Below are 17,023 nucleotides of genomic sequence, written 5' to 3'. Positions count from 1 at the left end.
TGACACGTCAGTCAGTTATTCGTGCTCTTTTGCAAGAATATGCGGTAATAGAACAGGTTTTTTAGCGGAAGTTTGCCCGAATCTATAATTAATTATGATCAAACTTCCAATTTATTAATTTCTATTGGATATGTGATTCCGGAACGAATGTCTTGACTTTCAGTAAACATATCTGGGTCAAATTAGACATTCCGGGGGCAAGTTCCGTGCACTTACCAAACAATATATCTTCGAGATCTGCATCGCATTCCCCAAAGTTTCCTAAAGCAACCGGCGCGGAAGAGGCAAACTTTAAAATTGAATCAATAAATAAGCGCTGGCTGTATTGGGATTAGAAGAGAATAAATTGAAAGCAAAGATATCCCAGGTAAATATTTCGCTGCTGTCGATAATAGGGGCGCAAATTTTTAACACGGGAAGGTAATAATAATCTAATGCCGAATTAATAATCTAATACCGAATCCAAGAAATCGAATACTCACATCAGATTAAATTTTTCAGAGAATATTTTGCAATATTGTCAACTTCATAATTTTTAACTATTAATTAAATAAGAAAGCCAAAAGCTAATATAATACTACTAATACTGTTAAGTTATTTGCGGAATACAAATAAATTGAAGACTGCAGGAAGAATAGTATTTTCTACATGATAATATTATATATTTGATTCAGGAATATGTAGAAAGGTTCAAAAAAGTTGGTTGGCTAGCGTATTACCATTTCTAGAAATAAAATTATTGGTAAATTGAATAGTGAAATGCGTGAGCCGCTTTAGTTGCCCTGGCAGGAATATGAAGGTTAATTTTTTCAGGAATTCCAGGGGCAGCATTTTTCTCTGAAGTCCTTGGTGCTTCTGCTAATGACACCAAGAATCTGGAACGCTTTATTAATGATCATAGTTATGATCAAAACAGTGTAGATCTGCGTTCAGTGTAACTTCTAAATCTTTGATACTCGCAACATCATGTTGGCTAATTTTATAGACATATTTTACAGAAGCTCTTGATCTATAGCATTTTGAAGGGTTAAGATTCATGTCATTTCTATAAAACTAATCAACTAAGTTATTAAGGTTGTATATTAACGCTTCACAACGTCAAGTAATTTAACAAAGATAACAAACATCAATTTCAGATGCAACGTCTGTGAGTTTCGACACAGAATTACTCAATTTAACAATTAGAACATAGAAAGTTTTTAGCAAAGGAACAATTCAACAACTCAAGTTCATGTAGGTATCAATTGTTCCAAAAATATAAATTAATTTCTGCTTTTTGAATAAATAATTATCAGCACTGAGGAAATATTTTGACCGAATGTTTTCCTCAGACCACAATGTCGCCGCATATGTTTTTTTTGTAAGGAATGACAATTTTTTTATGAGAAATCGTTTCCCACTTTCAGGTCAAATTTACCTACACAGTATTGAGCATGTGACTGATGCCAAAATCTACGGGGTGAAACAAGATGTAGTTACCCACTATTTTTTCTACAGCTTTAAACATATACGTACACCTGGTAATTTTAAGGTATTAACCATGCAGGAGCGATCACATACAATTTGTCAATTCCTTACAAATAAAACATTTACCCAAACATAGGAAACATTATAGGCGATCCTATCTTCTGTTTCTATTTTACAAGTTGCAATCGACACGTCGAAAATTTTCCTAACTCACTAATGGTATGTAACCAACGAAACTGAACCTCCCTACTCATCAAAAATTAATGCTATTGCTAAGTTTCCGCTAGAGAAATAATTCTGTAAACCCTTTCAAGCGTTTTTTCTACATACAACATTTGCACTCATTTATATGCAAATAGCGCTTTTAACTTTTGAAAATTGATAACGGAAACGCGGATTTTTCCACCGCGTCAAAAATGCTGGCGGCGTCTTAAAAACGAATTTTCCTTCGCGGTGAGAAACTACATTTTGCAAAATTCATCATAGTCTAATTAAAATCCGTTCACGTTTCAGCCAGAACTTATAACGTTTTTAGCATCTCATATTTTAAGGCAAGTTTTTATAGTTCCAATGCCGCCCCGGTCGATCCCATTGGCGTACGCACGAAATTTTTCACCGCAAAGTCAACTTATACATAAACTTCGACACTAACCGTATAATTACGAATTTTGATGCATAAGAATACGAGTACAGGAAGGTGATAGAAACTACGTCTTGGAGATGAATTAAAAATTAGAATTTCAGATGCAGTGACAAAAAAAACTAATGTACGAGCGGTTAGGTTGTTATCGTAATTAGTTTTGGTTGTTTTATTTAAGTAAAGTCTTATTGGCGTCTAGATAAAAATTACTGTTTTATTTCGCCTTAATATATTTACCGAATAATCAATAAATTAATAGAAAATGAAACGTAACATGACATTTAAAAGTAAGGTGCAATAAGTAGTCTCAAGTATACGTTTCAACACTAAACGGGGTTAAAGATCCATAAATCTCCTTCGAGTTGTTCAATGCCCCACTGAATATTTAAAGCGGCTCTTTTATTGAGAGGAAACGCTACTGATTTTATTTAGAATGCTCGCGCTTGACTGAGATAAAATGCATCGTTAGGAAAATACTTCCAGGTGTGTCTTTTCTTTGACTTGTAAATTTCTCCACGTCCCAGAACCATTTGCTGCATTCGAATTAATATTCCTTCCCTCGGATTGTAGCTTTTCAAAGAACTACATTTGCCCTGAAAAACGCTGCCGAGTTTGGTTAGTTAAAAGCTTTTTTGGCAAAAATTGCGTTCGAAGGATAAAGTTTGTTTTAACCAAACCATTTTCGGCGGCTCTAACGAGTTCCAGTTTTATTTGGATTTTATTTTTGCAAATTTGACCCGAGTCAAAATATATTTGTTAATTTTATCTGACTGACAGTATTACATTTAGCATTCGAATTTAGACGTCTAGGGTAGGGAGAAATGTAGGAAGAAAGGAAAATGGAGGAAGATTAGGGAACTTAAAATAGCACAATACTTCTAAAGTACCTATGTGTTTTAAATTCAAAATTATGAAATTTATCAATTGCTGGCTCTTCTTTCTCCATGCTTTTGAAATTTATGTGTATTAATAACCATGCAATAAAAGTATCTGAAAGTAGATATCGTTTTGGTGTGGCTGGTTTACTAACATATTATAACATTATACAATTTCTGGATGATGCTAAATAGCCCAAAATTTCCTGCATATATGCATTAATCAGCGATTTGTGCAAATGAAGACTAATTTTATCCGTTTTTGCAGAGTTTTCTCCAAAGTTTTAAGAATGGCAAATCAAACACTGAATTTTTTGCAAGGTTCGGCATCAGGACAATTTTATTTTTTTATTTATATTCTTCAACTTCCAATTATTTAAACCTTTTCTGAAAAAAAAACTCATCAAGCTGTCCCTTGTGAAAAAAATTTTTAAATGTCATCTAGTATTTTTTATAAAAAGTGTTTGTAATTGTACAATTTAAAAAACTCCCGCAAACATTCCGCCTTTAAACTGAAAGTACTTTACATGTTTAAAGACTACTTATCTACTGAGATTAGACTAAAATTGTGTGACTCTCTTATACTCTCTCTATTGGGATAACGCCGGCACTCAAGGATTCTCAGTGGGTAAATCTGTCTGAAAGGTATTTTGTGCATCTGTCTACGTTAGTGTACAAAATTACTAGGTACGAAAAGCCCCGGTATCTCTATGATAGACTGATCACTCGTCACCGTAACCTGTTCTATGTTCCCAAGCATAGTACGGCTACGTTTCAGAGCTCTTTCACATATAACGCTATTAAAACTTACAATTCACTTCCACTTGATATTATTACTTGTTCATCCACTTCAACATTTAAAAAGAAATTAAAAGAGCTGTTGAGATTAAGGTCAAACCATTCTGCATAAATCTTTTATTCTAATGCCAGGAATCGGCTAACAATGTGACAGGTGTCCAGTGTCGCCGATTTCTGGAGTAGCGATATGAGGTATTCTATGTTTAGTCCTTTTGCGTGAGTCGTAGTGGATTTTGGTATTATACCCGTTGCCGATACAAGGATTGGTCTGACGTTGACCCGATATACTCTCCACATATGCTTGATTTCCTCTGCAACTTCTATATATTTATTTATTTTTGTTGCGTAAGTCTTTTGTATGTTGGCTGAGCCTGGTATTGTTACTTCGATGAGAGTTTTTTCTTTTATCATGTAGAAGGAGATCTGGTTTGTTCGCTTGGATCTTGATGTCAGTTCTTATTTCTCTGTTCCAATATAGTTTAAAGTGTTCATTTTCCAATATATCTTTTGGCTCATATTTGTAATAAGGAATTGATCCCCTAACAAGCTGGTGCCGATTCGCAAGGCCCTGAGGTAATATTCTTGCAATGTTGTCATGCCTTTGGGTGTAATCATGGCTCACCAATGTCTCACATACACCTGTTATTTGTTCGATGGTTTCTCCTTTATGTTCACATCTCCGACACTTATCGTCGACATCTTCTCCCATAACACACTTGCGATGGTTTCTTGTAGTATTGTTCTGTATGGGATGGCCATCATGAATCCAACTGTTCCGCCGAAGAGGGAACCCGTCTAACCAACCATTTGTTAGACGCGGTCTTGTCTATATTGTCTTGGTTTAAGTAGCTAGGGTGTGTGCCGTGTAGTTGTTTATGCTTCCACTCGTCAATCAACTTGCTGTCTGTTTGGTCCGCTGCATACACATTCTCTTCGACAGCGTTCAAATTCAGTGGTGTTATTTCGTCGTCATGCAAACATTGTAGACTCGGCGTTCTTTTTCAAAAAGCACTCTCTAAGACTTTTCACTTGAGAGTAGTGCATTTGCTTTATGTTGGATATTCCTAGGCCTCCCTCTTCTGGCGACAATGATGTTTAGTTACCGTATCAGGCATTTTCCTCTGCAGTTCATCGAGATCAGTTTGAGTCCATTTGACTACCCCAAATGAATAAGTTAAGATTTGTATAGCATATGAGTTAATGGTTGAAATTTTAGCGCATCCATATAGATAGGTTTTCAATATCGACTTTAATCTGCCCACAAAGCTCCGCTGCAGCTGCTGTATTTGTAATCTTCGTGAGCTGAGAGATATTGCATCACTTCTTCGTTCTCCACATTATATCCTTGGGTTTGGGATAAATTACCTTTTTCCAAATTGCATGGCAACTGGTTTACTAAAGTTTGTTGTTAGGTCGCGAAGTTTCACAAGTTCTATTCAAAGTTCAAGTGTTTTAAGTCGTCCATGTACAATAGATGGTTATAATGGTATTTTTTATTGTTTTTACCAAGGGAGAAACCATATTTTGTCTCGTTCAGCATTTTACTTAAGGGATTTAAGCAGACGCAGAATTACAATGCGCTAAGAGAATCTCCCAGGAAAATACCCCTTGATATTTTTAATTTTCTGGAAGTAAGCATTTCCGAGCCATTAGAGATAAATAAATACATAAATTATCATTAAATAAATAAATTAATATAAAAATGAATAAATAAAAAATAAATAATTAAATAAATAAATAAATAAATATATTATTATTATTATTATTATTATTATTATTATTATTATTATTTATACTGAAATACTGAAATCCTTGGTATTTTTTTTTATTTTACAACAAAAGGCGTAACTTGAAAACAGTCCACAGTCGATTACTCATTTCGAGTGCCCAGCAGTACACCAAGTTTAAAACACGCTTAAGCTTGAGTAATGAGAAATTAGCTGCAGATCATTAAGTTTGCAAAGATGTGTAACAATCGAAAGTTTATAAAACAGATCTTTGAGATCTAAATAATTAAGTACAACTAACCAATTCTAGACTTTACCCCAATTTCTATGATTTTTCCTGTGACCAAACCGCTGATGCAAAGAAAATAAATTCAGGAACGAAAAATATATGACGATCGCAATACCTTATTTTTTTAATATTTTAAAAACTTTTCCGAGGATCAATATTAATGGAATTCGCTCTAAGACATTAAAGCCTTAAAAAAAGATTAATGACGATCAGAGAAAAAATTCTGAGATTAATGGCGGCCAAGAGGATAATCATCCGGCGAGAAAAAAGAATGACGCATAGTGTATCATGTTTCGAGAAACTTCATCGGAGGGTGGGGGGCGGATCCCCGACCCTATTGTTTGCTTTCGGGCAACAATCTGCTGATTTTGCCAATTTAGTGAATGTTCAATTTTCTTTTGAATCTATTTGCATTTCAATTGTGTTTGTCCTGCGTGTTTTGGTTTTAATGGGAAAGTGGAGATATCGAGTGCAATTTTGCCCTAATGATTTGTGGGTGGTTTGGCAAGCTGCACACACCTATTAACTAAGATCATTGCAAAACCGCTAATGTTTTCCAGATATTAATTATAAAGTGTAAGATATTAACCGACCAATTTGTGTTATTTTTATGGTTCTTTTTAAACCTTGCTCAAATGCATTTATGTCTTATTTGGTGCTGAAAGCTTAAAATTGATTTTTGTTTTCATCTGATCATAAATATAGCGAAGCACTAGCGATACCCGTTAAGTAAACTACTCCACAAATTTGGTGCGAAAGTAAGGTTGATGAAGTTTTGTAAGTAAATTTTAGATCCCTAATTGGGGATATTATAAAGTTGCTGAGAAACTTTCTCGCTTATATTAGACCACGATTTTCTAATAACGCTAGCTAAATGTAGTATCATACACGTGCATCGACAGGTATTTAATTATCCCTGTAGATGTACCGGCTGCAGACGCCACAGTAATTGCTCTGGATCGGTACATTTAATTTAAACCAAACATCGAAATTGGATGCTTGTGCCAAGCCAACTGGCAACATTGTTTCGTATTAGCTACCCTCAGAGTCTGTATAATAATAGGAATACCTTGTTCATCTTATTAAGTTGTAGACAATGATTTCTTTCCTTAACACAAAAACAGATTTGTACGAGCAATCAAAAAGTCACAAGTACCATTAACAATTGGAAAAAACTGTATTTTAACCAAGCGTTTTTAAGAATTCAAAAGACGGCTGCTTGCACTGGATAAATCAACGGAGATGATAGACGCTATTAAAATTATTAAAGTTAATTTACATATTTGACGGAAACAGAAAATTTAAAATCCAAAAATAGAGTTTAACAGGGCAATTCACAAATTATCACAAGAGTTGTACAATTCTACTTCTTTGTGGTGTGACTAATTAAACTAATTAATAGTATTTAGGAGGGAAACTATATATTTTTGGAATTAAATATACGAATAACAATCTTTTCACTCCGGAAGACATTAACGTGTGTCATATCTATGAAATACGTTCTCAAGCTGTCAATGTCGAATTGCTCCCTTGGATAGAATATATTATATGCTTTCTGAAGACTAGATAGGTTATTTATAAAATTCCAAAAAACGGCGGCTAGGAAATGCTTTAAATTCATGCTTTTTAAACCTGGAATAGATTTAGGAAGCCTCAATAATTCGTTCCGTCTTGAATGTTCTCTTCCTGTAGTTTGCGTTTGTTAGGGGATTTTTCCGAAATCGTCTTGTGTCATTAGTGCTCTGAAAGACTATTTCCTCCGATCTTACATTACTCACATATCATAGGGATGTGTATTAGGTACTGTAGTTTTCTTTCTTTGATTGTCATTGGGAGTTCTTCATGTTTACCCATATGTTCCGTCCAAAATATTCGCAGCAGTTCTCTTTTCTGTGGCTGCATCCATAGTCCAACTCTCCCATACAAAAGAACTGGGAAAATGATGCAGCGAAGTATTGTGGTTCGGAGTTCAAAGAGATTTCGATATATCAGAAGTGCCCATCTTGTTCAGAGATTTCCTTACTTGCTCGGTCATCTTGATCTGATTCTAGAGTTTCGAGTCAAATTGTTTATTCACTATTGTGTCGAGGTTTTTTAGAGATGACACCTGTTTAATGATTTCTCCATAAAACTTTAGGGTGGCATGTCTTTGTGTCTTTGAGAATATTCAAGAATCATGTACGAATATATCCCAAGATGAGATCCATTGGAGTTTGAAGTTTTGGCATGCTGCTATGCAACGAAGATTATTTGTAATTATATTTTCGAGCGCTTCGTTAAACACTCACGATGCGGACCCTTCGATTCTGACAGTTGATGTTTGACGGTAAAAGCTAACTACGAAGAAAACATTTAGTTAGCAAATTAATTATTAGTTAATGGAAGACAGTGATTTCGTTGGTTTTCAAAGATATATTAATAAATTAATATGTTTTGTTATAACAGTGGCTCTGATGTTGGTTGCATATGAGTTTTACTTTCTTTTTAGATGAAAGGTCATTCATTCTATTTGCTCGTTAACTATCAACAATTTAATATTCAAATAAACAATATGCATGGTGCATGCAAAAATGTGGTGGTATAATTAACAAACAGCTGTAATAATGAGAACGGTGGCATATCTAAAAAATTCGACATATTAAATTTAATTTTTGCAGCCGACAGCTGCCGACGGCTTATTGACGTATCGTAAAATCAAACAAGAGAAATGTTTTTTAATAATGAACGCCGTTTTGCAAACAATGGAAATATATTTTCCTCGGAGCCGATGAAACGGAATAATGGTCTTAAACCGAAATTGACAAGATATGGATAAGGGTGAACGTCGTCGACCCAAAAAGCTCTATTTTATATGACAAACACATCCGCCTTCCTGTGTTTTTTTGCGAAATATAAAAAGGGCAAAGAGGGAAATGAAAATCAAAGTTTATAAACCGTATCGCGAGGCCCGAGAACACTTCTTTCGTTTTATTTGTAGACTTTATTTGCACTTCAAAGTTGTTCCCTGAGAATGCCGTCTGAAATAATAAAATGTCGGATAGGCAGATAAATTTATTTTGCCGAGTCCGCTGGAAATTGCACTTTACCTTTCATTTTGTATATGAGGTGATGCAAAACAAGTATGAAAAATTTAAGGGATAGTTTCTTAGATAAGCGCTGCGTGTAAAGGCAACTATTAGAGAAATCTTGCAACATAAATATGACATAAAATTAATATATAATACAAAAATAATATTATATGTGATATAAATAAAAAATTAGAATGAGTAGAGTATTGAATCAAACCTCTCCTATATTTTTGAACAATTTCTTTTTTTCGATATGCAATGATTTGCATTTTATATTTTTATTCGAAAATGGTAAAAAAATACAAGAGACTAGAATTTTCTAAATAAACCTGGATATTAAAATTTATGTCATTCTTTGTAAAGAAGTAGAAAAATATGCACAAAGTGTGTTTCTATCATAGCCTAATATTTCTATAAGAATTTATTGTTCATCTTTTCGTTTTTAAGATAAAAAATAATGGTAAATAATAGACTACGTTTTAGTTTGAACAAGGAATCACAATCTTAAGTTTTTCGCATTTGTGTCGTAAATAATAAACTACGCTTTAGTTTGAACAATGAATCACAATCTTAACTTTTTTATATTTTATAAAAAGCGTTGATAATTTGAACAATTTGAAAGTATGTATAGGGCTACTTGCAATTAAACTAGAACCATGGGTTCATTATCTAAAAGAGATGAGATTAGTGCTGCTGTAAAATTTGGTTCATATTCTACCAAAATTATCCGGCTTTTCTTTAAAGATTTCGCATTTCTAAAATATTTTTAGATTCTTCTAATACTATTTATTGAAATAATATGCTGGAACGATTTTAATTAAGCTAGCTAAAAACATGCGTCTTCTGAAATCATATGAAATAAGGAGAGATAGAAAAAAAAATTTTTTTTTCATCAACTCAAAATCAAACCCAGTTCGTTTTTATACTCCACAAAGGCACTAACCCGCAAACCCTTTCTTAATAGGTTATTCTTCTTTCTGATAAGGTGCTAATAAATTGACTACGGGATATATTTCAGGTCATTCAGCGACGGATAAAAGTCGACTTGTCGCGATTTTCCTTTTGGGTGAGTTTCCGTAAAAACTCTGTCAACGCCACTTTGCAGGTTAAATGAATAAACAAACTATTCGGTAGTCCATTGTACAACCATAATGGATTCTGATAAACCAAATGGATCATTGCAAGTCAGTCGGCAATAATGGCTTTCCATTGACCGTTGCAACTCAGTTGAAAGCGGGAAAAATTAATTCGTTTTTTTTTCAGGAACGACAATCCGACAACAATCGAAAAGTTGGCGTGCGGAACACAAAGCGGCGAGGACTTTGGGCATCATTATGGGCGTTTTTATACTATGTTGGCTTCCGTTTTTTTTGTGGTAAGTTTGAATAGTATATTTTCATCGTTTCCCTTAGCATTGAAGATTTTAAATTCTATAAAACGGCTACGATTCTCTATTGGGATGGTTTTTCCATTGCAATTTTATTATACCACAAGAAAACCCGCTATTATACAGTTTGTCCATTATGCTGGAACCTTATGGAAAACTTACTCTTTATGAAATTTCGTTCATGGTTCATGGCGTCGTTTCAAACGCTTTACGGTTCTCGAAAAACGGACAAAACGGATCTTTAATAATTTTCAAGACCTCAACTACTAGGGCTTTAAAAAATTAGTACCTGGTATTAAGGTTTTATTTTAGGCTTAGACCATGCAGAATTTTTTATAAAGCATAACTGTTTTTGCAAAATTAATAACATTTACCTATGCTGCTGACCATATAGCTACTAGAGATAATAGAGGCCCTGCCGATAATGCAGAAACTTATGAAGCAACTACGAAAAAAAAATTGCGCGTGGCCGCTGACAGATCGTCAATAAGTGCGGTATTTTTGGGGCCTCAAAATATTCCTGGATCTTGTGAAATGTTCCGGGAAAACGAAATCAATTTTTACCGTAGTAGGGCAATTCTATTAATTAATAGATATGTGGTGCCCAGTTATAATTGGGCGCACGGTACATCTGTAGGTCGATTATTTTAGGAACCGACAAAATGATTCTTTATCAATTCGACAATTTCTCTTCGCTACTACCATTTCCATGGACCGAATTTTATAATATACGAGGGCAGCGCCAAAATTTCCCGGCCTGAATATGAAAGAAACAAAGTAGAGTAACAATTTTTTATTATTTTTCAATATAATGCCCCTTAACTTCAATACACTTATTACATCTCTTTATTAACAACTCAACTTCTTCAAAAAATATATTCTTTTGGATTGTCTGCAAAGTGAGCTAAAACAGCCTCTTTTAACTCAACTTCGTAGTTAAACCGCCGTCCACGTAAGTCCTTTTTCAAATATCCAAACAAATAATAGTCGCTGGGGACCATATCTGGACTATAGGGAGGATGATCTATCTGTTGGAACTCACACTCTAAAATGTAATGTATGTAATTTATGTAATAATGTTTCGTAATATTTATCATTGACAGTGGTATTAGTTTCTTTAAAATCTATCAAAAGAATTCCTTCATAATCTCAAAAGATCGTGGCCATCACCTTTTTTGTTGACTGGCAGACTCTGAATTTTCTTGGAGGTGCTTCACCCTTACGACGCCACTCTATTGATTCTTTTTTCGATAGAGGCTCATAATAGAGAAACATAGTTTCATCTCCCGTCACAATAGTTTCTATCACAGGCTTCGGTTCCGATCCACAGAGTTCCAAAAACGACCGCGTACACTCGACACAGCGTCGTTTTTGAATAGCCGAAAGGTTTTTAGGAACCCATCTTGCACTAACCTTAGGCATACCTAAATGATCATGCAGGATTCGACGAACACATGTATCAGAAAGCTTAGTAATTTCTGAGATTTCCTTGACCTTTAAACGTCGATCACTCAATACCACCTCTTCCACAATCGCAACAATATCTTCCGTTATGACCTCCACTGGTCGACCAGTTCTTGAATAATCTTCAAGAGACTCCATTCGAAAACGTTTTGCCCATTCTTTCACTACAGAATACGAAGGAAAACTTTGGCCGTACACACCATCCAGCCTTTCTTTAATAATTTTAGGTGCTAACCCTTCTTTTGTCAAAAACTTTATGACTGCTCTATACTCAATTTGCGTTATTTGCGACATTTTTACGGACACATCTTGTTTAAAATGCTGTCAATACAAAACTATTTGACGCAAGACTGCAAGATTTTTCTTCGCAGCCTAAGAAGACCAAGTTTTATCGTGATACTTGAGTTGCATCTATGTCCGGCAGGGAAATTTTGGCGCTAACCTCGTATATATTATATTTACATTTATATTTAAGTTAGAATTAGAAGAATTTGTTTTATGGCTTTTGTGGAAAGTTGTGTATAGTCTAAAACTAGATGATATTTTTCATAAAATATAAATGTTGATCTAGACTAAAGCACCTAATATGATACATGGCGTCGAAAAGTCCCGAAACGTTTCATTTTTTATTTTTTATTATAAATTTTAAGAGATATTAAGAACAAAGAAAACTTCTTGATTATAATCCTAATGTGTGTTTGTACCCATTTGATTCTATTCTACATTTTATTCTATATGCATATTTATATATACCGCTACGAAATCAGGCTGTTGTATGAAAATTGGCTCGATACGGTACGTTTATTAATTTTCTTATTACGTTCTGTTTAACTGCTCACGTGGAACGATGCGTTGCTGATAGTGATTTTGCATCTGTCATGTACTTTCTGCAGGATCAAAAGATAGGATTTGATGCCATTTGGAACCATTTTGCCACTTTTGGACCTCTGATATGAAAAATCCATTTCGTTTTTGAGATTCTATTAAATAGGGCTTTCTTAGGTAGCAAAAGTAGAAAAGCAAACCTTTACCCAATAACTATAATAATTTTGGAAAAAAAAGGAACGCTTCAGAAGGGAACTCAATTTACTTTTTATTGTTTATAAGAAAATACAAGTATTCCTTTAACAAGGATCTCTAAACCGTTTGCGTACTGACTTTAAAATATGGTTCTAACTTCCAATTAAGAGGAAGTATTGAAATTTTATGATTAATGATTAATGTGTGAGAATAAATAGCAGAATTCTGTAAGCATTTGCTGACATTTTGGCATACTTGCCGGTAAAGTACCGAACAGCAATTCCATTTTCAGTATACCGTTTTTGTTACTGAACGTCGTCGTATGTGGCTTGCCGACTAAAAGCCACTTTCCGGTCAAGTTCGTGGCTTCACAATACATACTATAATTATGTGCATGCGGAACTTCATATATGAAAGCCCTTGCTTGGTGCTACTGGAGTAGACTTCGACGTCAGTCTCGCCCAGGGTCCGAATACGATTGCAGACGGTAGTATCAAACTATAAGTATTGCGTTTTAACAAACTTTCGCGATAACTGTTTATTTTTAAGGCTATAAGTTTAAGTTTCTAAGGTAAAATAGTATCTAATCTCGTTGGGAAAATCACATTTTGCCTGTATATTTATTTAATGCCTAATTTAATAAATAGTTTATTGTTCATTCTGGGACAGGAAATTCAAAAACTAGAGTAAGACTTCTACAGTTTTTCAAAAAGGTAACTAAAATTAGAGCTTAATAATAGTAAAAGTAAATAAAAATTGCAATGCATCTGTAAGGACAGAAATGTAATTATTCTGCAAGCACTAACATACATAGAAAAAGAGGTACCTGGAAATAAATTGTACTACATAGATTGAAAATATATGACAATGTGTTCCTATTAGTACAAAGTAAGCAGGAACATTAATTAATATTAGACGAGTACTTATATATAAGGCAACGTGATTGGTTTGTTATTTTTAAATTAAAAAGATGAAACAAAGTAAATTAGCATTTCTTTTTCTTTTTCTTATAAAAACAAAGAATCAAAATAATATGGAAAACAAACGATGAGAAAATAGTAATAATTAAATTAAACTTAACAGGAGGGCAGTTAGCAGAGAATAAATTATTGATTTTAAATTATTTTAAAAGTTTAACAAATGAAGTTCAGGTATTCGTTGTTGGGTTGGTCACAATTTTAAAACCAACTGTAAAAAACAGGAAAAAGGTAATCACTTGTAAGCGTCATGAATTGCACACCGTCTCACGGAAAAGATCCTCTATCTGTTGTATTCACGGCGATCAGAATTATCGAGAAATCTTAATTTACCAGGTTATTTTTAATTTGAACACTTTCAAAATACTAAATTCTGTCTGGGGCGGGTACCAAGAAATCTTTTTTAGAAAGTTCTCCTGTCTAAATACCGGAGACACCAAATAAAAGACTTGGAGAATAGAAGACTGATACTTAAAGTGATTTCTGCAGCCCAACGGGTTTTGTTAGATTCAGCTGTTGCCCCTGACCCGTCTTGCCATTTAAGCATTGAGAGCGAGAGTAATGCGTAAGAGTGTGGACTGAAAAGTTTTCGACCTAACGTTCTTTTTGTTTAATTTATATTTATGTTTCTACATATTAATCGGCATTTTCGTCTTCAACATAATTGTGCATGAAGATTGATTCTTCATTTGACGAAAATGTCTGTGCTTCGAGTGCTATTTTTAAAAGAAGCAACAAAATGTCGCCTGGGACTAGGTCTGGTGAGTAATGGGAAATAGTCAAGTAGTTGAAACCGTAGTTTGTGCATTTTCAAGGTGGCAACCGCCGAGGTGTGTCTTGATTTGCCGCAGGCGTATTACCTTTTAAAAATAAATATCAACTAACAGTTTGATACTAGATTTTTTCCGTTTTCGCCAAGATACTCATATCGATTGGCTCAAACGATTGTCAGACAATGACTGTGCTTCCAAAATAGTTGCAATTTGGGTAAAATGTCAAAATATACGCAACCACATTCCCTCTCACCTTAATATTGATGAGTTTTCTATATTTATTTTATTTTAAAGTATGACCTGTTTTCGTTGATACGATAAGAACTGCTTTAATCAGTGCATAGGGTGGGCCGTTCATCTTGGGACACTACCTTATCTCAGAAACTATAGGGAATGGAGCAAAAAGTTAAATACAAAAGTTAATTGGGGTATTACAGACCTTCAATTTATTTTAATGTTGTATATACAGGGTGTATCATTTTTCGTGGGCCAGCATCAACTTTCTTATTTTAAATGGAAAGCCTGGTATATTACCTCATTTTTGAATTCTACACAAAATTTTAGCAAAATAAATTAGAACTAAAAGTTCAGATTTTCACGAAATTATATATTATGACATGACAACACCGTGTCTTTATCAAATGTACCGTTTCTAACCGTTTCTGACATTTTTCGTAAGCAATTATTGTTTTACTTGAGTTTGACCTGTGGCATACAAAGCACTCGAATAACGGATTTAATAGTAAATTTCGATACATAATAATACAGCGAATGCGAAAAATAAGATTAAAAATGGCCAAAAAAACATTTTTCTTAATTGAAACTACTCATTTTTATAATCTTGTCATATTTAGCATAAAAAATAAGGCAATTTTATATAAACTTTTATATGCCTAATATTTTTACTGCCATATAAGTTTGGTTAGTGTAAGGTGGCGACGTTTAAATAAAACAAGTGCTAGAATGTTGCTTGCGGCTTATGTTTATCACAGAGGAAAAGACTGATATGTTAGTGGTCCAATAAAATCCGGACCCTGGCTGTTTGAGATTATATTAGAAAATTTCCATTTAAGAAGGCCCCAGAAAAAAAGATCTTCGACAGGAATTACCAACACTTTAGAAACTTTGATGAAGAAAAAAATAGAGTTTTTCATATTTTGAATATTAATTTTTTATATATTATTTTGTTCCATTTTGCAGAGACCCCTGAAGATTTAACCTGAATCTGTTAGAAATGCCATTATGTATTTAAAATTCCTTTATACTATTTGTATTGCTCAAAGGGCCGGACTTATTGAAAAACTGTTACAATAATTATTATCCTTTGCAAGCTATTAATTTTTTATTTTTTATTAAAAATTCACCAACGTTATCGCTTTTAACTGTTTAAAAGGAAATATTTTTCAAAAAGTAAAAATATTGAGCATATACAACCTTATATGAAATTGTCTTAATTTTTAATGCTAAATACGCCAAGATTATAAAAATAGGTAGTTCCCAATAAAAAAAATTTTTTCTCCGTTTTTTTTTTATTTCATTTGAATCTTATTTTTCGTGTACCCTGCATTAATATGTATCAAATTTTTTTAATGAAATCCGTTATTCCAGTCATTCGTCGACAACAAAACTTCTCAAGTGAAACAATAAATGCTTCCGAATGAAGAAATGGGCAGATATTTTACGTCTAGCAAACGTCATTTTTCGCATAAAAAATTTAAAATGTCAAAAACGGTTAGAATTAGATATAGGGCATTATGCACAAATTGTGTCTAGAATTTTATGTAGGATTCAAAAATGAAGTAATGTACCAGGTGTTCCATTTAAAATATGAAAGTTGAAACTCGCCCACGAAAAATGATAAGTGTCCCAAGATAAACGGCCCACCCTATACAAGCGCTTGTTAAACATTTTCGGGAAAACGAATATACATGTTCCAGACGCAGATATTTAGTACAAAGCGCCATATACATGTTAACGCTTAAACATAATTGCGGGCATAATCCTCCGAAATCTCCAAAGTATTATACGCGATAGGTTTTCCGCTATTCGGCCGTTTCATTTTCTAGTTTGTTTTCCGGATCCCGCGATCTAAATAACCCCAAAAGCGAATATACATCTTTTTATACGATTTCTTTCCGCGGCTTAAAAATAAAATTGAATCGCACATTGTTATATTCTTAAGGCCGCCAGCGAGTTTCGGAAGGAGATAAAATGAAGTCGAGTACCCGATTTTCCGAATAAATTTAAACGAGGCCCGACCTTGGCTCATATTTCGTGCGCTTATTCCGCTTTTGAAATGGAAAATCTTTTTATTACTATTTTGCTTGGCCCATGCAGGAAAATATGAATGTATAATAACATGTGCTTTTTTTCGTCTTTGGGTCGCACCATCGATGCAGATGGAGATTCGGAATCGCTGAAAATAAATAATTGTGGTATCTGGGACATGACCTCTGCGGAGAATGTTATCGTATTCTTCATATTATAAAGAGGAAGAGAGGGGATCGTAGGGGAGTCGGAGGGCAACATCTGTCTAGA

The 17,023-nt window shown here is 33.9% G+C and overlaps 1 protein-coding gene across 2 annotated transcripts in view; it reads left to right on the top strand.

Annotated features, from left to right (window-relative positions):
- The window catches only part of LOC132703288 (octopamine receptor beta-3R-like), a 305,268-nt gene that overhangs the window by 252,123 nt on the left and 36,122 nt on the right, over window positions 1-17,023 (top strand). For both annotated transcript variants that reach the window (XM_060672445.1, XM_060672444.1), the window contains one exon: window positions 10,128-10,239. In XM_060672445.1, coding sequence (XP_060528428.1) covers window positions 10,128-10,239 — 112 coding nt within the window. The remainder of the gene's footprint in view (window positions 1-10,127; window positions 10,240-17,023) is intronic.

Source organism: Cylas formicarius, unplaced genomic scaffold (assembly GCF_029955315.1).
Source record: "Cylas formicarius isolate icCylForm1 unplaced genomic scaffold, icCylForm1.1 PGA_scaffold_6__28_contigs__length_40554024, whole genome shotgun sequence".
In the NCBI taxonomy this organism is placed as follows: domain Eukaryota; kingdom Metazoa; phylum Arthropoda; class Insecta; order Coleoptera; family Brentidae; genus Cylas; species Cylas formicarius.
The sequence above is the reverse complement of the archived record's forward strand: the minus strand, read 5'-3'. Positions and strand labels throughout refer to the sequence as shown.